At 36.4% G+C, this 24569-nt stretch overlaps 1 protein-coding gene across 1 annotated transcript; it reads right to left on the minus strand.

Annotated features, from left to right (window-relative positions):
* Positions 1–6227: 6227 nt before the first annotated feature.
* LOC111621721 (organic cation transporter protein-like) lies at positions 6228–13388 on the minus strand. Its single transcript, XM_023363951.1, has 10 exons — positions 13104–13388; positions 12940–13043; positions 12700–12854; positions 11868–12036; positions 11660–11807; positions 7401–7486; positions 6933–7147; positions 6601–6782; positions 6399–6520; positions 6228–6255 (listed from the first exon to the last, which is right to left on the minus strand). The coding sequence occupies exons 1-10, from the start codon at positions 13386–13388 to the stop codon at positions 6228–6230; spliced, it is 1494 nt and encodes a 497-aa protein (XP_023219719.1).
* Between the last annotated feature and the right edge of the window lie 11181 nt (positions 13389–24569).

A 24569-nucleotide genomic window follows, 5' to 3' on the forward strand; every position in this document is an offset into this window, starting at 1 on the left:
ACCACGTGACCGAACGGTCGACATAGCGTCGGCGAAGATCGCAATGACAAGTTTCGTCAGGACTGATACCACTGTGTCTTTACGGACAAACACAGAAACCGTTGTGTACTCGCGCGAACGATAAGCGAACAGATTCGGGATGGAGAGAGAGACAACGCACCAGAAGTGACTTACTCAGAGACGGGTTAACGTAACAACTATTTAGTGGGTAATTATAGGCCATACAATATTTCGATTTTAAAGATGCTAGCTTTTAGATACATTTCTACGATTGATAGATATTATATATATATAGGATATTAACGTTTTTGCGAGTCCCGAGAGAGAGTTTATAGAAGTTGCGCGTGGCGATAAATACCTTTTTTGATATCTTGATTGAGATTCTCGAAAGTTCTTTGTGAAAGAGAGGAAGTTCGGGATATCAATTCGGGTATCCTGTAGAGGAAATATCCGTAAGCCTGATGGAACTCACAGTATCCGCAAAGGTGTTAGACGATGGTTTCCGATGATATTTTAGTAGGATATAAAAACGTAGAATAAAATGATATATTCACAGACATCCGAATATTGAGGCACTTAGGACAAGGTACGGGTGACAACTTGACTCTTTCGAAGGACGGGCGACGACTGCGTCCCTTTGTTGTTCTGTTCTAATGTTGTAATGTTGAAATCGAGATTTTAGGTCGAAAGGTGATGAGAAAGCGTCGTTATTAGGCCTGAGAACTTAGCAGATGTTTAGCTCCCAGGTGTAAAAGTTGACAGTTATTGAATGAAAGTATAGCTACAATGTGAAATGATATAAACACACGAAAAGTCCGAATTTGGATCCTCACATAAACTTACTTACTGATAAATGTCTTTATCGATAACTTATAATTATGTATTAATAAATAATATTAATAACAATAAATTATACAACTTGTATTGTTTGCTGTTGTCACCAGTAAATAAAAATCTCTAAACCCTATTGTTTTCCACGGGTTTTCATTTCTACGAGAGAGTCTTTTTAAGGCACTCCTAGTGTAAAATTTTCCTCAAGCCTTTCGCCATCGATCCCATCCTACTTTTTAGGAAAAGGGCTCAGTTTAATCATTCACCGAATTATATAACGATCCCATCTTTATCTACTAATCCACAGTAGTGTAAACTAATCTATCTACGCGAGTGAATTCTCAGAATAGCTGACACGTGACAAGAAGAAAAGTGCGAAATACATAAAATAAATGTAATCTTACTTTCATATCAATTAACGAAAGAGAGAATGTACCTAATAAATGCTTCCGAATATATGTAAATACTTAAATTTACACTGAAATTCTTTATAATCAATATCGATTTTTTGTTGCATCCTTCAGATCCGAAAGACCAGAAAACACGGAATACAAAGAACTCGCCATCTAAAATATTTGAAAAATTATTAATGCGCATTTAATTCATACCAATTACAATATTGCAAAATTCAATTAAATAACTTACTTTTATCGGAAACTTTTTAGTAACATTAAAGAAATCGTTCATTGACAAGCAAAGGGATTCTTTACCGAATCTCTTCATGAAATTCAAAATCTACGCAACAAATTACTTCTATTCTCGTCTGATAACTCAAGATAAACCAGAGAATGTTAAACTAAAATATTAAACCTTCAATTTCTGTTCTAAAATCAAGTTGCAGCCAGCGAATCTTCTGATGTCTTGAAAAGACGTCTGCATCTGAAAGAAGAAAGTAAATATATTATTTTTCAATCTGCAGAAATGAAATAAACATTAATACTTTTCGTAGTATTAATGTTCATTTCACTGGATGTGAATGCGGAGAGCAGAAATGCTATTAATATACTCCTTAAGGCGATTACAACAAAGAGTACCCAAGAACCCACTTTCAACTCAAAAGGCATGTTCGCAAAGATGGAATTAAAGTAAAGTACGCCGATCTGCATTAACAAAGTGCCATAGAAGATTGATAGTACGTAATTAAACGGGCCGTTTAGTTGATTGAAACAATTCCAAACTTCATTGTGTTGTGCCATTATTTCTTCTAATTCAGAACTTAAATTCGGATTATTCTTCTTCAATCGTTACAAATCTTCGGATATTTTCTTGAAAATACTTGTAAAAGTAAGGATAAGCAAGAAGAGAAAGGAAAACAGAAACATGATGTTACCAACAAGCGAAATGGTTTAGATTCCAAATTCAACGCAGCAGAAAAGACCTTCGTATTTATACAATTTTTCTTTTTCCAAAACGGGAAAGACGACAAAAACGTTGATGCATTGAAACAAGACATTGATATTTACGGTGTTTATCACTGTGTTATTACGTGTGTGATTGATAATAGTGTGAGAATAGCCAAGGGTATAAGTAAATTACCTATATCACTTACTGGCGCACGATCGTGAGATCGGCTCTCGGAACTTTTTATAGGAGGGCGGTAATATTTAGGAATAGGGAATTCAAGACTGTGAAGTCTTTATCCCAAATTGTCAGGGTCCCGACACCAGTTAATCAATCTTATAACACGCGGATTAACACGCGTGAAGTATACTTATTACGATTCATATTAGGAGACATTTAATAAAAAAACGGAATAATAAATTTAATAAAACAAGAAAATAAATCATACAAAAATCTCAATGAACGAGAGATAGAAATACCACAAATAATATACAAATCGAGAGATAGCTATACTTATCTTCTACACTATTCGCGATCGAGAGAGAGCTCACAAAAATCGTTATAAAACATACGACCTGTTTCAGTTGTCGTTCGTCTTCTTCTCTGTATGCAAGGGACACTTTGGAGATAAAGTTCATTTACTTCTTCGTATGGGAAATCACTATGTGCACAAATATAAAGGTATCACTACTATGTGCAGACTATAGACTTATTCTGTATGTGACTCGTCTAAGGACGTTGGTCATCAGGAGGGAAACGTATGTGGAGTTTGGACGCTTTCGGATCTGTCGCTGAACTCCTCGAATTCTGACAAGTTCCCTGTATATCTTCGGAATACCGACCAATCATCAGGCAGTAACTCTTTCATGAGAACGGATGAAAGGGGAATGAATGAGGGGTAACCATTTCCCATCTGAGCAGGATTTTAACCAGATAAGGAAAAGTCAGAGGATGTACTCTTCTGTGAAAGGAAGTAACATCTGTTATCTGCCTTTTCCCACGTTAAAACAGTATTTTTCTCACCAAAAATGAAGTAATATTTGGTGACATTATTTTGACATTATTAATAAAATATTAATTTAGACCCAGGGGCCTTTCGGGTCTCACAATAGCGAGTAGCCTATCTTGGCAGAAGCAAAGAGGTTTTCTCAATTTGATTGTTGGATTCAGTTTGAATCTTTTGACCACGCTGAATATCAAGGCAAACATCAGAGCAGAAAAAGGAATCGATACTTATACAAAGGTATCGTTTTCGGCAATAGAATACCAAGAAATGCAAGGTATTTTATCAGATGCGTGAAGAATTAGCATAGAAAAAGTGAAGAAGAAATCTTCCCAGAATAAACATTCGATGAAGAAAACGTAAAATTTCATGAAAATTTTGCGTAAGTAACTGTCGCTGTTTATGACGCAGGACAAGTATTGTAAAAATTCCATCCGTATGTAACCGATATTGACGTGAATGAATACAGAAAGCAGAACCTAATTTGGCACAAGGCAGGCAAGGCATTTGCCCGGGGCCCGTAATAGGTTCTAAACGTGACATTGTTTTATTAGTATTGCGAATTACTACATTATTAGAGCCATATTCAAGCGTTAATAATTAAGAATAACATTACCTACTGTTCCCACATCTAACAACATCACTAAAAATTAGATAACGTTTGTATATGCGCATTAGATCTGTTCGGTACAGTTCAGAATAAAACAGTGTTTGTAGAGAAAAATATAATATTTATTGCTGCACAATTTTATTGTAGCCCCAAAAATACAATGTAAGTAAGATATTCAAATGTAAAAATAAAAATACTTTAATTTTAAATATTACAATTTTATTTATATTTTATATTTGTAGTAATACAAAATTTGTAAAGGAGCCCGTAAATATTATTTTGCCTTGTGCCCGCGAAGGTCTAAATTAGTCAGTGACAGAAAGCATAGCAAACACAACTCTTCGTTTAGATTTACAAGTTTAGTTTCGATTGTCGACATCGTGTTTTCCCGATTATCAGCGACAATTTTGGTAAAATATAATTAATATACCAAAAACATCTTACACAACACAGGAGATCTCCTTTGGGACTTAAACTAATCCGACGCGTAGTGTCCGGACAAGCTACAATGTTGGCGATGGAAGTTTCCCAGTCGGTTGCTCTACCTCGGTGTCTCGGTGTTCTTTCGTATTCCGGATAAAGGCTTCTCTCTCCCAGCCGGAGAGTTCTTGTATTTCAGAATCTCCTTCTCCTGTCTGTGGGAAATCTCTAGTCTGGTGAGGCAAAGAAAAATTGGGTACCCTTGTACACGAAACAAACGAAAAAAGCCCTCTTGTCCTTGAAGTTGAGCCTCTTACAGGTTTTGCATCCCTGATCGGTGCTCTGGTTGGTCGTGATCTCCATCCTCGACCGATCCGATTGGTCCCCAGTTAGTGCCAGGGCCAATCGAGGCAGAATTCGGACATCTGCCGTAATTGTTTATTAAATTCTGTCGCGAATCCGCGTTTAATTCATAGTCAAGCGTCGTAAATTTCCCCGTTTTCACCCACGCGCGTGACAATTGATTTTATTATACATACTATCTTTGTGTTTTCGCGATCGATGTTGAAATTGGTTTAATTTCCGATCTGTTTTCTCACGATATTTTATTCATCGAACGCATTTTACTTCAAAACAATATTTCTCTTAACATATATTTTGGTCGATGATGTTTCTTGCATTATTTTTGTGAGGGTTCAGCCTGTAGTCGAACATACAGTAAAGAATAGAAGAAAACACAAGTTACGTAAATATCATACATCAGTAAATAATCTTATGCAGAAGCTGTTTATTGACGTATGTTGCTCCGCATTGCTCGAGTGTAAAATTTGAAGGAGATAAACAGTGAAATGTCTTCCGCGTTGCAGCTGTTCACGATCAGCCCTTAATAGCCAAGTAGATAAGCCATTTCACACTTGAACACGGTCGTTTCTCGTATCGTCAACGGGCTGGCCGTGTGGAATTTCCCAGGTTTCTTCGCGTATATAATATAAAACACAGTTTCTAATAAAACTCCCCCAGAGAAGCATCTTTCCCTTGGCAGGCTACCTCTGTGTTGTCTTCCCGGTGGTTTGTTGCGGCATGCAAAACCAGTCCAAAATCTATGTATGCTCTTGCGTATTCACTGACCTTAACCCTGCTCACAAAACAGTCCAGATGACATGAGTTCGGGGAAACTGCCATTTTGCTTTCTTCGACTCAATGATGTGGCCTTTGAAACTCCGTCAGATCTGTATGGCATTAAAGACGTAATGTACTGTACATACAAATATGCTTAGCGTTTCAGGACCTCCAAACAGCAGTTCCATAAAGTTCTGAAAATACTTTGTTTCTGCCATACTTTTTATGGTGATTTTATAGCATTTCGATGGCATTATCTAGACTACAATCAATCCACAATTCTAGCCATTTACATATTTGCTTGAGACATAGTTGCATGCCCCATTTTCTAGTAACAGGACATTGCTATGAATGTTCGAAACTTATTCTTTAGCCAATCAGTGTATTGTAATTAAAAAAATACTGTATTTAGCGTAAACAATAGCATATTAAAATGCCTAATACATGTGATCCAATATAATTAACGTATTTATAAAATAATTTTTATGACCGATATTTTGTATTTTGGGAAATTTAAAAAAGTTTTTGAATTTATTCGCTCCTTTACATTATTTTTTAATCAAAAAAATCGTTTACGGATATTTTATTTTTCTAGCATACAATACAATATTATTCTTTTCATATTTCAAATATATTTTAAAATAAATCTACGTCACAACCTTGTTTGTTACATTATTTTTATACAAATCTTGTTTGTATAAAAAACCTTTCTCGCAAACCTACTGGCCACTAAAATACATATTCATAAAATAACACTAATTTATTTCTTCTCGCCATAAATAAATAACTTTTCCATGTAAAATAAAGACTTTCTCGTGCAGTAATTATTATATGTTTTTAAGATTAAGTGATTTCCGCATTTTGAAGTAGTAATTTATTTCATTATTCTTTTTTGTTTTTTTTTTATTCCTCTTCATTTTCTGCTGTATTACTGCAAACATTTAACAACACATTGTCTTATATTTATATAAATTATTTCAAGTACAATTCTATAAATCTTACGTGAATTAACTAAGTGAGAATAATATTATAAAATGTAATTATTTACTAAAATATTCCGTAATAATTTCTTACTTGACAATAATATCATGCAAACGAATATCTTTGGTCTCCGGTAAAGGCAAAACGCACAACACAGACGAAAGAGTCAATACACCTACTATAATAAAGGGAATGCTCCAGTTCACCTTTTCACTCTGTAACAAATACAATAACATTATATTGTAAAGTAGTACAAAAAAGTTAATCAATGTTAAAAATAAGTGTGAAGTCCTACAAGATCCTTCATAAAAGGTGCAGCGATCGATCCGATTCTGGCAAATGTAGAACACGATCCGATACCCACGTTACGAACTACAGTCGGGTACAATTCTAGAGTATATCCATATATTGTGTTTATTGCAATAGTCGTGAAGCATCTACTTAATACTACGAAGACAATCCTCAGCCATATAAGATCTATTTTAAAAAAACCATAATATTCAGAATCGCGATGAAATCATAAATGCTAAGACGTTTCAAAACAAAATTATATACTTTTTGAATTATAATTTCATGTGGTTAATATTAAAACAAACTAATAATTAGCAATATGGATTTTATGTTTACCGTCTGAAACAGCTGTTGTCAGCAACGATGTGATGCCCACTAAAAGGTGTCCAAACATCAAAATACGTCGTCTTCCAAAGCGAGGTAAAATAATGGTCAAAACACCAGAAACACAATATTGTAATGAGGAAAATAAAACAAAAAAAAGAAAGATGTTTCCTCCTGTGATATCTGCATTTAATGATAATGCATAGAGGTCAAATATTATTACTAACCTGAAAGTAGTAAAAGAGATTCAGTAGTGTGTTTAAATAATTAGGATAAGTATAAAGAAGGCAGTCGGTTGAGATATGTCACTCCATTTTTGTAATGTGAAACCGTTCTATTAGTTTTAATTTACCATTCAATTTTCAGAGATATAATACAGTTTATTATTCGTATAAATTTAAAAAATGCACAGAATTATCTCTTATAAATGAGAAATTATTTCATACGAGAATATATCGAAAACACATGAAAAGTGCTTACCATAAGATGTACATGAGGAAAGTAATCTTGCGTAACTGTTTATTCCTGATCAAGTGCAAAAAGTTCATTTTCCTCTTATTTTCATCCTGTAAGAGTAAGATCAAATACAATAGGAAAAACCGCATCTAGTAAAGATAATTTTCTTATACAGTCGATCACCCTATAATACGGTAAATACGTTCCGTTCTTTATGAATTCGATTTTGTAGGAATCACAGCCAATCACAGCCCGACACGTGTGAAGTTTACGGACTACGGCTGTTTGAAAGGTTTTCTTCCATAAAATTAATCGATTCTAGACTAATCCGACTCAACATTTCCAAAATACGTATAATTTTTTGGAAATAATCCGTATAAACTACGCTATAAACAAAAAATTGTAGGATTACTTACCGTGTGTGCACCATTCGACATCGCCGTTGCTTAAGCTTGTTTTCGTCGCGAAACAGCTCAGCAAACCGCGGCCGCGATTTCTGATGTTATTTTTCTGCGAAAACATTCGCTGAACTTTGGAGACATCATTAATATAAATAATTTTTATCGTCGTTGAATAAGAAATGTTTCTTTCACAAGAAATGTATAAAATTACAGTACTGTATTAGACTTACGGTACCTAATTTACATACTGTACAGACGTANTAGGCGTGAAAGAAGACATTTTTGCATGCAAAACAAATTAATACAGTAAAAATTTTTTTAATGGTGAAGTATATTGAATTCTATTATTTCAAAGCACTTAAATAAGTCTAATTATTTTAAATATTAGAAAAAGTTAAGCAAAGAAGTAACAATTAAAATAAATTAGTAATTCTTTGTAAAGTTTAAGTGAAAAAAGAAAAATTAATGCTCACACAGTTTATTTACAGTCGACCCCCGTATAAGATCATTGATTATTCTGTTTTATATGAATTCCATGTTGTACGAGTCACTTAAATTTTACAAATACGTGAGCCGTTCACAGCCCGGTACATGTATTTGTAAAATCTAAGTGACTCGTACAACATGGAATTCATATAAAACGGAATAATCAATGATCTTATAGGGGGGTCGACTGGTATATGTACAGACGAAACTAAAGTCAATTTACCCGCCTAAATTGTCCGTAGCGTGGCGCTGGACGGCGGGAAAGTAGTTCGGCTGCCCAATGACGTTTTACGTATAGTTTTTTTTACCGTGGTTTACGGATACAATCGCAATTTTTTCGCCGTCTTATAGGAATCGTAATTATAGGAACCAGTCTTATAGGGGGATCTACTGTATATTAATTATATATTTATTATACACCGTAGACTTTTCAGGAGTTTGTTTATAAGGACCATTTATTAAAATAGGAAAGTCGACTGCATTAAGGATGATTTGATTTAATTTACTTATGTATCCATATTATTATTATATTGTGTAAATACAAAGGGCTAAATCCCCGATACATCTGCGGTCATATAAGATTACAAGAAATGTATCAAAACTTTTAGTTTTGACAAGGTACGTACAAAAGTAACTGTTCTTTATAAGGCGATTAATTTGACAAAAACAGCTGAAAAAATTGAGCGAATGGATATGAGTCGAACTGAATTACAGTACATCATTATTATACCTCTGAAATAATTTAGTTTTTCTGCTTTCGAGGCGATGCACAATTATTAAAAAATATCGAATTATTGATACAATTAACATTCCTGGATTTAGTACATATCTGTTTAATTCGAATTAGTAAAAACGGTAGACTTTCTCTCAGCTATAAGGTTAAGTACTTCTTTATTGCAAATCACAAATGCATTTCGGGCCTATATTAGCCCCTGTTCAGCTACACATAATTTTTTCTTTTTATGCTTTATATGTGTAGCATTTTCTCTGACAAGGGGCTCATAGAGGCCCGAAATGCATTTGTGATTTGCAATAAAGAAGTACCTACCCTTATAGATGAGACAAAGTCTTCCTTTTTTACTAATTCGGATTAAAGAGACATATAATAAATCTACGTATTCATCAGCTACCACACCGGATATTGAGATTAACATTCCTATTTTATTAATAGACGGGAGATAAATGTGATCGATTTTTATATTGTATAACTCTGAGTTTTTAATTAATTAATAACCAAGCATAAGTGCCACCTTCGTACTCACGCTCGAGAGAGTCTCGAGTAAGTTACATAGCGTTACATAAAACTTGGTCGTTAAGGGTATCTTTGAAAATTTTCTTTTTTTCAATTTTTGGAATGTTTTTTAGGTCCCCAAATTTTTTCAAAATTTTTTCCCGCGCAAAAAAATTTTATCGCGATTTTAATGAGCCTTTGATAAGGCTCAATTAAGGCTTGATTGTTTTTTAATGCGATTTTTTATCAAATTAATTCATCGTTCTAAAGTTGTAGTGAATGGATTTTCCTTTGGTAAAGTTATTTAAAGCTAGTTTCTGATGTCAAAAACGACCTCCGATAGTTTCTTAATTTTTTTAATTAATAGATTTTATTATATATAAATTTAATTAATTAGGAGGGGTCGGAAATCGCAATAAAAATTTTAATTTTTTAAAAATATTTAAAAATATAGGCCTAGCTAGTATTCACCCTAATTTAAACCATTGTCCTCCCGAGACGTCTATGAGAAATTAATTAAAGCCCTCAGATACAGTTTCCGTTTAATTTGTACAGCAGACAGAAACGTATTAGAAATGTTTTTATTAGTGTTGTAACGAATAGTATATTCGGCCTCAGCCCGAATACCGAATATTCGGCCAGGAGCGTGGCCGAAATAAGCATTTAGCTTTCCGAAGTAGGTGCGTTAATCAAGCCGAATAGTTTGGCCGAATATTCGGCCAAACTATTCGGCTTGATTAACGCACGTACGAAAATTGGCGCGCAAACCGTATTATGGCAAAGATCCTGCTCTCTATTGGCTCGCTGTCACTACGCTTCGCCAATCGCGTTAATTCTTGGGAGTTGTAGCGGACAGACAAGAGTGTCATGGAAGTATGTGATAAATGATATCAAATGTGGATAACAATGAAATGACCTACACGTGTAAATAACGGAAAAAGAAGGGAGAAGAACCGCGAAGTGAAAATGTAAAAATACATATGAAATTGAGTCGATAACATAATCGAACAAGTCGAGGCAGCTTATTGGCACGAAATTCGCGGCCGTCAATGCCAAACAATTGTTGTCATAGACTTCGGAAAGCTAAATGCTTGTAATGAAAGTCACTTAGCGTGCACGGGCGAAAGCCTGGGGCCGTTCGGGCTATCAAGCTGTCTCGAATCTGTGAAATCATAACTGTGACTTATATCGACGTCCTATCTGTCTCTTTTCTCCGTTATCACCAGGCTGAGTCACGTAATTGTAAAATGGGAACTCTACGACGGAAAAGTGACGAATCGAAAGTATCGTGAGCGCGTATTATGATGTATGCACAGGCATACATGGATTAGAGCGATAGAGGAAAGAGAAAGGGAAGAGCAAAGACGAGCGCTTAAAAAGAAGGATAGGCAGGGTCAGACCCTCAGATGTGCGAGGATTCTCCAACGATAGACGTGTGCGTGTGCTGATCTTTGTAATTATAAATTGTGATACATGTGACTAATATTATTTTTTCATTTATTTTGTGCATGTTACAAGTTATAAATAAATATAAACAAACAACACTAACTCTATAATATTAACTCTAAATACCAAAATGATTAATTTACTGTGTTTTTGTTATTTATTACTCCTGTTTTTAGGTATTCGGTATTCGGCCGAATAGTGATTAAATATTCGGTATTCGGCCGAATAGTGATTAAATATTCGGTATTCGGCCGAATAGTGAAAAATAGGCCGAATAGGCCGAATACCGAATAGTAACCGAATATTCGTTACATCACTAGTTTTTATACATTTTATGTTCTATTATGGCACTTCAATGTGTGGTCACTAAGAAAGACGTTTATTCTAATTCATTATTGGTCATCAGAACGGGAGGAAGAAGAGGTATGGTAAAGGACACAACACATCCGAAACAGATCATTTCTGGAACAAAACCTGTATTTTTTAATGTACAGTCACCCAGAACTACAGGCTTACGCCTCAACCTCCTCTGCCATTCCTTACGTCTCATTTTCTGTTCCATTTCCAAACAAAAACTGATTTTATTTTTAAAATTCAACAGACTTTTCAAATCACTTCAATCAAATGATTTTTTACAAATATTTTGAAATCACAATTCTATTATTTCAAATCATTGTCATTCAAAAAGGTCAAGTTATGTATTATTAAAATCAGTTTACCGTTCTAATTTTCCAATAAAGTTCTTCAATAATTTCGGATAAATCGTCGGTGTGTCTTTTATTCTTTTTCATTATGTTTCTTATAACGTCTTCGGCTTTACGTAGTCGACCGTGAGTTAGCAGCCATCTCGGAGACTCCGGTATATAACTAATCCAAAATATATTTTCATAACATATAAAAACAATTAAAATATTAAGTGAACGTTACCTGATGAGCAGGAGTATTATAATAGATGGCAAAATGCCGCATAATTGAATATAAGTCCAATCTTTGAGGAACCAAGATACTCCGGTAAGTAGAAGCGTCCCCGTGGTATAAAAAAAAGACTGAATTACCATTACTTTTTCTCTGTAGCTTGGTCCGACCACTTCCATAACTATATAGAAAGATAATTTAGTATTGTTAACATTATATTAATATTTACAAAAAACTTTGAGTCTGAAATTTGAACTTAAATATAAATATTCACTCTCAAATTTGCATATGATTTGTCCATAGTAATTGCGTATTCACTTCATGGGAAATCTGCATTAAATATCCATGTTTCAGTCGAATGACACAAACTTAACACAATATATTATAAATAAAGTAAAATTACATTACAAATACTAGTCGTATCTTGCTTGCTCGCCATGTCCATGCCATGTTTACTTTATTTATAGAATGGAATTTCCGCCAGCCCCTTTTTTTTTACGAAAAAATAATATATTAAGAAAGATCCGCATAAAGTTAACTTTACACACTTGTTCGAAAATATGAGATTTTCCTTGTATTGAAGCCAGAGAATTTTTATATTTAAGTATTCTGATACAAACAATTCAACTATTCTTTAATGCATCCATGTGTATTAATTAATAGCGTTTTCTAATTTTTCGTAATTATAACAAATTAAAATACACTAAGTATGTCACTATGATTGTTATTTTTACGTTTTTAATGTAAACATTTAGGAAATTTACTCTATATTGTAGTCTATATGTGAACATTGCCAAAGTACGTTGCTATTTTATTCATCGTATGAATTCAATATACGACTTACCATATACATAAAACGTTAGACTACAGGCTGTGTTTCCTGCAGACAAGAAGAAACGAGATAGAGTAAACATCCAGTAATATGGAGAAAATGAACAAAGAGTCCCAAAGGTTATATGAAGCACGACACTCCATATTATCACTGGTCTTCTGCCATATCTACGTAAACATCGATATATTTAATACTCTGTGATAAAATTACAGTATAACATTTCAATGAAATAAAAATGGCAGGTTTTCATACCTATCGGATATCTGACCAGATACAATACCGGATACGAAGAATCCCACGAAGTAAGAAGATCCAGCGAGAGAACTCAACCAAGAACTTTCGCAAACTAAATTCCACTGAAAATTCAAATAAATCAATCATCGAATACATATTTAATAGAAAAGTTTTATTGTTACCTTTTCAATGACACTGTTTTTATATTGTGAACGATCGTATTCCCACGAGCGACAAGGAATCTTTGAAAAGTTCTTTTTATATTCGGTATCGTCAATATCGTATACTTCACATCGACTATGCGTTGTTCTCCCGTTTTTGAAGTCCAGAGGTGCGCTGATATTCTTCCACTCTTCCACAGACAAGTTAATGTATTTCGGTGTTCTCGCGCACCAATAATCTACCTTGTACGCCAAGAAGGGCCAATTTAAATTGTTTAATGCTGGACCAATGCAAGACCACACCATTACCCCGATTAAAATTTTCTGCCATCTTCCAAATGTACCGACAAGGTCTGTAAAGTCTTGAAATTCTTTCGCCGTTTCCTATGAAAACAATCCAGCAACGGTTGCATAACTTTTCCGACTATTATGAGAACTTATTTAGAAAATAAATTTCATAATTTTAATTATAATACATAACCTATAATCATAAGGTCAGTACAAGATATCGTGATGCATCGTGGCAGTCGCCATATTGAGACCGCAGTTCCAGTATCACGGTATAGATTTCATGCTGTGTAGACTTCGAGTTCGAACGTAGAATTCCTTTTAAAATTTCAAATAGAGTATCTTTTCATTTAAAGGTTACTCTGACACATGATCATCACTCTCCTGGATCTGTCAGATGGATAGCAAAACATCTTATACCTTTGGCTGTCAAATTTTTACAATTCGGTGCTAATATGAAACTATTTTAAAATGTATATACGTAAAAGATATCCAACTAATTGCAATCGAATGAGGCAAACAATTAGCTTTTCAAGAAACAACGTACACACAGAAAAAACTCAATATGCGACTGCTGCGAGGTTCACGGGTATCGAGTATTGACCTTATGTTTATAGACCTTGTTATAAAAAACTTTTTATATTTTTAATTAGTATAAAATGGCAAAAAAGCTTTATTTAGAAAAAGAATAAATGCTAATAACGGATAAAATCGACNATACAGGAATTTCAACAGCTGAGTGAGTATTTTGAACCATTATAAGTTTTAAAATTTTCTTAATAAAAAACCTTATGTTTATAGACCTTGTTATAAAAAACTTTTTATATTTTTAATTAGTATAAAATGGCAAAAAAGCTTTATTTAGAAAAAGAATAAATGCTAATAACGGATAAAATCGACATTAAGTCTGACCCTACTGAAGATACACACGACCTCCTTTATTTCCGTTATTTTCCGACTACCTCGAATAAAATTTAATAGCATTGATGCCCTCATATATCATGCCAAATTTCGTTTCATAAAATCTTTACCCAATCCTAATATATTCAGCAAAATAGAGCCAATACACAAACACAAACGCCTATACATTCACGCAAACATACATGCATGCATGTCCACTAAGTTTTCTGTAGTGTTTGATTTTTATTTTTGGATTCACGGGGTCTGAAAACGTGAAAATTTGCAAAATGTTCGGATGGTCAAATTTAACACGATTTTAACGTTATTACTCTTCTTGCTACAATTGGGAGAGAATTGTCGAAAAAAAAAAAATAGACAGAAATAGTTTGGCTTTATGCCGGGAAGGGGTATGACTGATTCTATCTTTGCTTTGAAACAGCTAATGGAAAGGCACAGGGAAATACAGGAAGATTAGCACATGGTGTTCATAGATCTGGAAAAGGCGTATGATTTGATACCGACGCAAGAAATATGGAGATGTATAAGAAAAAACAATGTTCCATAAAAATATGTTAGGCTGGTGAAGGATATTTACGAGGGAGCGGAAATTCAAATTAAGAATAGTGTGGACACTACAAAAGGGTTTTCCGTTAATGTTGGTTTACATCAGGGTTTGCCCTTAGCCCGTATCTGTTTGATATGGTGTGTGACGTAAAGTGTGAGGCGCCGTGGAGTATGCTATTTGCTGATGATATTGAGCGTTGTTCACCTTCCCAAACCAAGGCTGAAAACAAACTGGAAGATTGGAGGAAAGTTTTGGAAGAAAGGGGCATGAGGTTCAGCAGAACTATAACAGCATACATGACTCTAAATGGTAGGGACGAGTGCAAATGTAAAATCAAAATGTGCCGCTCCCTTCGGTTTCGAGTTTTAAGTATCTTGGAGCGTTTGTCAAGATATGAGAGGATTAAACTCGGAAGTGCAGCATAGAATTCAATATGGATGGATGAACTGAAGGAAAGTGAGCGGTGTGTTATGTGACAAGAAAGTTAGCCGTAAGCTGAAAGGTAAATTGTAAAAATCGATTGTTAGCCCTGCAATATTATATGGGGCTAAGACATCACAACACCCGAAGAAAGAAAAATGGATTTGGCAGAGATGAGAATGATGAAATGGATGTGTGGAGTTTCAAGGAAGGATAGAATAAGGAAAGATTTTGTTAGAGATTCTGTTAAGTTCATCAGGAAGGTGCAAGAATGTAGGTTGAGGTGATTTGACCGCGTAGAGAGAAGAGACGGTCGGAAAACTGGTAGTAAAATTGAAGAGGAAAAAAGGAAGACCAAGAAAGATAAGGTGGAGGAAGACTTGAATCAGAAAGGACTTAAGAGAGAAGCAATTGATAGAGAGAAATGAAGGAAATGTATTAGAGAAGGAAACGCCGACCTCATATAAACATAGGAAAAGACGAAGATAAAGAAGACTCTTCTTGCAACAATATACTAACTACAATTGTAAGAATATTTTTTGAATACTTAGAAAATCGAAAAAATATTTACATCCAAATACATTCACATAATGTTAACATTTAAAGTGTATTTCTACTGATTGAATATATCCATTCTAATGATTCTAAACGAGGTATCACCAAAATTATGTTACTTTCCCGTTGTTATAAACAATAATAAATATATCAATAATCTTCTCACGTCTTCACATGACGAATGAAAAGTTTTATCTATTAGTTATTTTCTTGTCAATTAAAAATATAATTGCTGAAATAAATGAAAAATGGTGCAGAAAGAGATACAGAATATATCCCATTATATGAAAATTTATTTTATACACTTATTTCGATTGATTAACGTTTTAGAAAGATTGGTATGAAATTACTCGTGTATACGTTACGAAAATAGAAGATCAACTATTAAGTATTGTAATTTATTAGACCATCAACCTGTTCTGTAATTTTTTATAAAGGTTACACGCGTATTTTCATTGTTAGTCACTTTCAAATTTTCTTTAGTGAAAAAGCGGCAAAAACCTTTTTACGAATGTAGAAAAATCGCAAGTTGTAGTTTTTATTCTCTCCACCAATAGACAGCGTGTGTGTAAAACGCGCGACTAATCTCCGATAGCCTCAGGACTTGCGTGCAGATATAACACGCATATTCAATGGGAAAACTGATACAGCGAGCACCATTATTTAGTAGTGAGGCTATTCCGTATGTTTGTTCAGCTAAAATTTGTAGTGTCTTTAACATAGTGATTTCAAATAATAAATATAATTCTTACCTCAACTTCAATTGATACGTTTCTGTTTTCTGTCGTTGTAGCCATGGTGTTCCTGACCAAAGTTGTATGATTTAAAGATGAATCAAGATCCTACACAAAAAATAACAATAATATAATCGTTTTGGTTTGTTATTACCAATCAGAAAACGAAATGACTATTGTATATTATTATCTATAATATACAACAGTTTACAAAAGAAGGAAAAAGAATAAACGAAGTTTGTTATAATAATAATACTTTATAATTTTTATATGCAAGGAATAAATAATTTTTATTTGTTGAAATGTGAAGAAACATAGCATTTTAAAATGGTATTATATACCGTATTATACACGATTTAATAGGCAACTTCATTTTAGCAGCTAACATTAACGATAAAGTATTTATTGCATTTAAACCATCCTAGACTTTTGGCATTCAGAACGAGATGTTTGTATTGTATTCTGTATGAAAAAAGTAAAACTGTAAACTTGGTATGCACTCCTTTATTTATCAGAGGAAAAGATAAGTTTAAAAATATAGGCTATATTTTTTACAGTTAAAATTTGCCATTCCTGAATGCATATAAGAGATGCTTAATTGTAGATAAACCAATAATATAAGATTTTTATTCCGGAGTAAGTCTAAGGTAGTGGATATATGCTGCCTAATAAAAGCCATTTGGTACATTAATTTTTCTATGGAAGATTGCGCCTTCACATATAAGCCCTTATTTAAAAAAATCTAGCATCTTACATGCCGTAAAATACGATACACAATAAACCTAACATTATAGGAAAAATATAAATATTTTTGACTCTTATCGTATCGTGTTGAGCACAAGTAAATAAAAATAATTATCTTTGTAGATCTACAGTTTTTTCAAAACTTTGGGCAGCATCCCGAGAACACGCGATTATATTAACAAAGAGACGAGCAATGATTTACAATACAACAAATACACCATAAACAAAACATTGATGTATAATGGTAATTGATAAAGTAAATTGGTAATTGTAAAAAATATTTCAAATAATGCCATGCTTTAGCGATTTCAAGTTTTTACACTGTTGAAATGTTGCCCTAGTATTGAAAATTTTTAATAAATTTATTTCTGAAGGCAAGCGAGAATTAGGAAAAAGCATAGTACTTTGGATTATTAATCGAGAGCCAAGTTCATTAATTAATTAATTAATATTATAAATGGCTGTTTAGAAATTTTCAACGCAAAGACACCCTACAAAGGAATTTGCCTGGAAAATGTGTACAGAAAGCCAATGATACACTTACAGTTAGAGTTACAGTGTTGACGTCCTCGCTTTTCAGCATAGCCCAGAAAGTAGAAGGAGAGAAGGGAGGGAAGGGGAGGAGAGGGAAGGGAAAGGAACGAAAGAAAGAAGAAAGGAAGGAAGAAAAGTGGTTGGGGGATCACATGGGGCTGATAGGACTGTAAATACGAACCCCAAACAACAATCTTAAGCAGTGCTGCTAATCAGATAACTAGCAATACGACCATCGAGTATATATAAAATATTCAGGAGTACATGACAACTTACAGAACTGTACAAATGGCTTAATACACATGGAGTTAAGCCCATAAAATGTGTAAAGTGAAGAACAGTATGCAACAAAATGATCCATAGAATTAGAGAATCCTATCGTAATTGATGCCACAGAAACCGCTGAACAAAGTAACCAGTTAACCAAACAGCAGCGGTACCATTGACTACAACACTGGGGAGACCCCCGGGCGCACTGTTAACTGAGAATATTAATCTTATATACAAAGTCCACAAGGGCATCATAAATGTCTTTATTTTGAGGAACAAGTCTGGAGAACATGGCCACACTTTGAGTTGAGCTGAGACCGCTGAGATGAGGCTTCGTCGTTCCATGTTATAGAGAGGGCACCTATAAAGGAGATGGGCACTATCCTCCAATTCTCCGAGAAGACAAGGGCAGTATCCGTTACCTTTATTTAGGAAGCGTGCCAGATACGCATGCAAGTTGCCATGGTTGGTCAATAGTTGAGTAAGCACGTACGATGGGGTGAAGTAGGAGAATTTTGCCCTTTTTTTAGCAAAACAATAAAACAGTGGGTGGTCCTACCAGTGGTACTATTATCCCACTGATGTTGCCAGCAGCTAAGAAAGTAGCTGTGCAGTTGGGTTAAAACCCAGCTGATTGGGACCCTTGAGTAAGCACTTGAGTTTATGTTGGAAATCGCCTTTCTTGCGAGGAAGTCTGCACAATCGTTCCCCTTGTTGCCAGAATGGTCTTTTATCCATACCATTGTGATGTCCGATGCACGATCCAAGGATGCCAACGTACTGATGATGTCGTTAACTATTGGGAGGTTCACGTTACACTTATTAATTTGATGTAACGCTACCTTGCTATCCGTTATGATTTCTATCTTGGCATTACTGAATTGTCTGGGCGTCTTCTGGATGTACTTGAGTGCCTTTAAGATGGCCAGGGACTCAGCTTGGTTATTACTACAGTGCTTGTCTAACCAAAGTACTGTTGGTGGAAAACCCTACCATCCTGGTTATAAACCACAAACGAGCCCCCGGTACCAGTATCAGTCCGGGACCTGTCAGTGTAGATATTGACCCCTGCAGAGTGCGGGACACCATCCTCCAGGAGAATCCCACAGTTTGGACCTATGGCTGGGTGCGGATACTTGCTTCTATCAGTCTTATCAATACCCTTTTCTATTAGAAAGTCCGTCAGTTTTGCAATGCTGTCCTCTTTATCAATCCATGTTGTCCTGGCATTGAAGCCCTCTCTAGTCAACTCCTTGCAACACAAACGTTTCAGAGTATGGAGGAGGTATATACGCTTAATATGTAAATCAATCTGCAGGAGGTTGGCTATGGCAAGAATACCTTCTGTTGGAGCTGTCTTGTAGTCCCGAACAATGGACAGTGCTGAGAGTCGCTGTAGGGTGACGAGCTTCTGTTTTATATGAATCACTCTCACTCTGTACCCCCAGACCTCGCAACCGTAGGTGGCGATTTGCTGAGTGACTGCAAGATATACGGTTCTCCTTGACTTGTAGTTCAGGCCCCATTTGTTCCTACAAATGGAAGCCATAACCCATGCAGCTTTCATGGCCTTCTCATATGCATAATACACATGCTCTTTCCAGAACAGCTTATGGTCTATTAGGAGTCCCAGGTATTTTATTGAGTTGGAATGCTTGATGCGATGGCCGTTAATTTTAATCGATGGAGCTTTATTAGGGTGTTCCCTTTTGGGAAGACTATGCTGTTACACTTATTAGCGAGGTTGCGGCCGAAGTTTTCATCTCTTAAACGTAAACGTCGAACGTCGAGCTCCGCTATCTTTTAAGCGGCGCCCGACGTTTGACGTTCACGTTTAAGAGATGAAAACGTCGGCCGCAACCTCTCTATTGTAGTTTATCCGGAGATTTATGCACATGCTCCAGTCGTAAATTTGGGTGAGAAGATTGTCCATGGATTCTTGTAGCTTTTCCTGGTTTTGGTGGGACATTACTACTATCGTGTCGTCCGCATATCCTTGTATTCTGGTGTTATTAGGCTTTCCATCCTGCATGTTAAGGAGGCTGTTATAAATGATGTTCCATAACGAGGGTCCTGACTTTGAGCCTTGTGGGCAGCCCCTATTTATTGGGCAAATATGCACCAGCCTATTTTCACTATAAATGGCCGCAATGCAGTCTTTTAAACAGCTTTGGATAATCCTATAAAGGTTACCTGGGCAGTTGGCGTTGCCAAGCTGGTGCAAAATCTCTGGCCACCAGGCGTGGTCAAAGGCGCCTTAAAGTCGATTGCTACTAGGAGAGTATGATTGCCTGCCTTTTTGGCGGTATTTATGTATTCAATTAAGTTGTCCAGGGCATTCCCTGTGCTTTTCCCTTTCCAGAAGCCAAACTGGAGTGGGTGGAGAAAATTCAATTGGTCTAGGTGGAATTTGACCCTATTTATAACAAGGGAGTCCAGGACCTTACCAAAGAAGGGCAGAAAAGTGATTGGACGGTAGTCAGATGGCACTGAGGGCACTTTATCTGGGTTTTTTGGAATTAACTTTACTGAGGCCTTTTTCCAGGAAAGCGGGAAATAACCATATCTAAACATTTATTAAAAATCACCTGGAATGTTGTGGGGAGGGCCTCATAGGCCTCTTTCGCTATCTGCCAAGTGATATTATCTGGCTCTGGCGCCTTGTGTGGTTTGATATTCTTGAATCCCTTCTGTATTTCCCTAGCGCTAAATGGCTTGTCATCTATGAGACCTTTATACGTATTCGCCTTTAGTCTAATATTTCTTTGGCCCTCCGAATCCTGGAATGAGGTGTTCTGCGGGAAGAGCTCTTCCATTATAAGCTCACAGGATTCCCTTACTGAGCTGGTAAATGTCCCGTCCTCTTTCTTCATTGTTGGTGGAATACTGGCAGGTTTCTTTTTTCCTCTCACCATGTAATAAGGAGTGGGCGAAGGGTTACTTTCACACCTTTCTGTACAAAAATCTTGTCAGGCTTTAGACCTACTGGTGTTTATTAGCCTTTTATACTGCCTGTATTTGTTCTTGTATTCTTGCCTCTTATGTTCCTTCTCAGTAAGGTCTTCTTCTCTCCGGAATTTCTGTTTGCATCTTCTTACCTCTTTTCTCATCCTGTTAAGCTCTGTATTCCACCATGGAGTATTTTCTTTTATTACTTTAATTCTTGTAGCCTTCTGATAAGCTCTATGTATTATGTTTGACAGACAGCTTACTATATCGTCGATTTCTTTTCCACTTGAGATATTGATCAATGGGTCCGGCTTCCACATTTTAGTTAGGTTTTGACCAAAGAGTTCCCAATTCGTTAGGTTGACGATTTTATTGCGATCCCGAACCTTACTATCCTCGATGTTTATGAGGATATAGTTATGATCACTAGCAGAAATAATATCCAAAGTATTACAGTCTACTTTTCTGGTCAGTAGGGCAGTGTTGCCTAGACTGATGTCCACCCAACTCTCCCCCACGTCGATGGAGAAGATTGGTAATGGGCTACTATTAAGGGAGGACAAGTAATGCCCTGCCATGAATTCCATGAGCAGATAACCCCTGGGATCCTCAATCGAGCTGTGCCATAAGTGTGATTTTGTATGAAAGTCTCCGGTTATAAGCACCTGTTCTTTTTTCAAATTATCCATAGTACGGCTTAGCATATTTAATGGGGGGTGAGGTCATCCTATGGTGGGCAGTAAAAGGAGATAATGTACAGAGAATCAGCACTGGTGACAATCCTTACGGTTGTATAGTACTGATTCGAGTACTGGGCTATCAGTTGTGCAGTAATATCTTTGTTATAAATAACTAGCCTGGCCTTAATATTTCCATTCGGGTACTTCGCCGCATAGACCATTGCTGAGCCCAACATTTCCACTTTTTTATTGTGTAACATATGGCTCCTGGAAGCAGGGAATATCGATCTCATGATCATGGACCATTTGGAGGGCCTCTGATGATGCTGCCTTCGACTTTTGGAGGTTGATTTGGAGTAACCTAATACCCCTCTTGACATGGCTGTCACTGGGGACAGAGATGCTGAGGGGCTTCGTTGCAGTTGTACTAGCCATTGAAGGGTGGTACACAGATACTGGAGGAGGGCCTTTTAATAACTGGTGTTAGCTATCACTTGAGTTTTGGACCATTTCAAGCAGGGGCAGTTTGCAACAAAGGCATTGTGATCTGTATCTAGTTTTTTACTTGTTGGGTTATCCTTATTAAATTTGGCACAGTTGGAGTGTAAGGTAGCCGACCCGGTGGAGATAGGGGACTTGAAACCCACTCCACGGCACCTGTGTGAGGTTGCCGCCTCCTAGGTGGGATCTATCCCGCGTCAGGATGAACCTAAGGGAAGGTTGTATGTGGGCTGTGACAGAGGAGGCAAATGATGACAAGTGTTTTACACAAGAAAGCCGTTTATTTGTTAACATTTATGTTTACATAGACAATCGACAGTTCTTCACTATGTTCTTCTCCTTCGGAGATGCAGAGAGGCGAGAAGATCTGCGTCTGTCTGGCCCCGGGGCGGACGAGATGATGTCGCTGATCAAGGCGGACAAGATGATGTTGGAAGCGGCGGAGTCCAAAGTTCGTGCCGACGACACACCACAATATCAGTCGCGATCTTTCGTGGAGTCAGAGGAGCACTTTCCGATCTCGAATTTCGGATTTTTAGAGTTTTTCTCTGCCACTATTCGGACTTCCGATTGGTCCTTCATCCCCTTTCTCGCTTCCCGATTGGTCTCTCGTTTGTTTTGGGATAAACTGAGACCGCCTCGGGTCACGGGAAAGGTTTGATTCCAGGTGTCTGCTCGACGCCGTTCTGTCGATTGTTGACAAAATTGCAAGACTCGCGCTCATAATTTAGCTCCGTTACTCGCGATTTCTGTCATCTGGGTACTCGAACGATCATATGCAATGATTTATCTGTCTTAAATCTTTCTCTCTTTTCTGAAATTGTTTTCCTAGATTGATTGTTTATGAGTGCTGGGGTCAAAGTTTTACCTGCATATGACCACTTGACTCTGACTTATAACTTTTCATTCTGACATTGACAGTTCGTTTAACACGTGTTCGAGTCATCCGAGACTCGTTGTCTACATTTTGTGCCGCGTTGTTTAAATTTAATCTATCGTTATTATTTAATCATAGGAATATCGCGATTTACATGATTCGGACCTCGGTTGGGTCCTCACACATTTGGAGTATTTTGGCTCTTTGTCTCGATTTGGACAGTCCTTTAATCTATGCTTATACCCACAGTGGCTACATTTCTGCCTTAGATCACATCTGGTAGATATGTGCCCATATCCACAGCAGTTAAAACACCTTACTATTGGTATGTGGTCATCTACCCGTATCGAATTCCAACCTATTGCCACACGCCCTGTTTCAATGAACCTGTGTCTCAAAATGGGGAATATTGACAAGATGGCATGCTGTACATTCTTGTGTTTTGGAGTGATGAACCTCACTAAAGAGCACTCTCTCTTGAAGCACTCCATAGAATATTGCTCGCTTACCCTTGAGTTCTGGTAGAAAAGGTCCTCCATTAGTTCCTCACTTTGCAGATCTTGAGGTAGATTCAGAAAGATTATCCTTGGGGCCTTTTTCTTTTTTCCCTTACCTCCATTTTGTTGGCTAACCTGGTATTTTTTTCTATTGCTGCTATTCAGGCCGTGGTATCTTTATTTGTTTTCACCTCTAAGGAGATATCACCGCTCGGAAGTGGCCTTATATTACCAATATTTAGGCCTAATTCCCTCGGCGATATGTTTTCTTGAAACAACACCATTAACTCCTCTGCCACCGGCTTTGACTCGTTCTGAGCCTCCACGAGGAGATAATTAATCTGTGGGCATCTCCTTCATTGACACCCACTCCGCCTTGTCTACCCGCTGATGCATTGATTAGTCTTGTTTCCCTGCTGGCCTTTCTATTGATTTTCTTTACCACATCTGAATACAGCTGAGGAGTTAACTGAGGCACTGCAATGGCTTCCTTTTGCCTCATTTTAAAAATTATTCCAAACAATTGATTCGCCGCCGCATGCATTCTTACTGCTGCCTTACGGATTACTGCTCTTTCACTGCTTCTGACATTTTGACTAGTATTGTTTGGGATTCTTGTCATGATTGTTTCTAAGCAGGAGTTGATATTAGAGAGAAGTTCTTCTTCCACATAATCTACATTTCGCTGTTCCATTCCACTATGGGTCGGACTTCCTAATACATCCACATTCGATTGCTTTGCCATATGAGAAGGGGGAACTCACAGCAAATACCAAAATTGTGTAAGACCTGATGAACCACACCAATTGGCTTGAAGCTAATCACTTACTGGAAGAACAGTCTGAACCCAATCCGTAGTATTGTGTGATAATAGAGGTGCCAGTATCCCTGTTATAGAGATTGAACGTTGACACTACGAGGTCCTTGGAACTTCCAGAAAACACAACCACGCCGAATCGGCGCCAGACACGCC

The sequence above is a fragment of the Centruroides sculpturatus genome, unplaced genomic scaffold (genome assembly GCF_000671375.1).
Source record: "Centruroides sculpturatus isolate CEXI.00-Female unplaced genomic scaffold, Cexi_2.0 scaffold21, whole genome shotgun sequence".
Lineage (NCBI taxonomy): Eukaryota > Metazoa > Arthropoda > Arachnida > Scorpiones > Buthidae > Centruroides > Centruroides sculpturatus.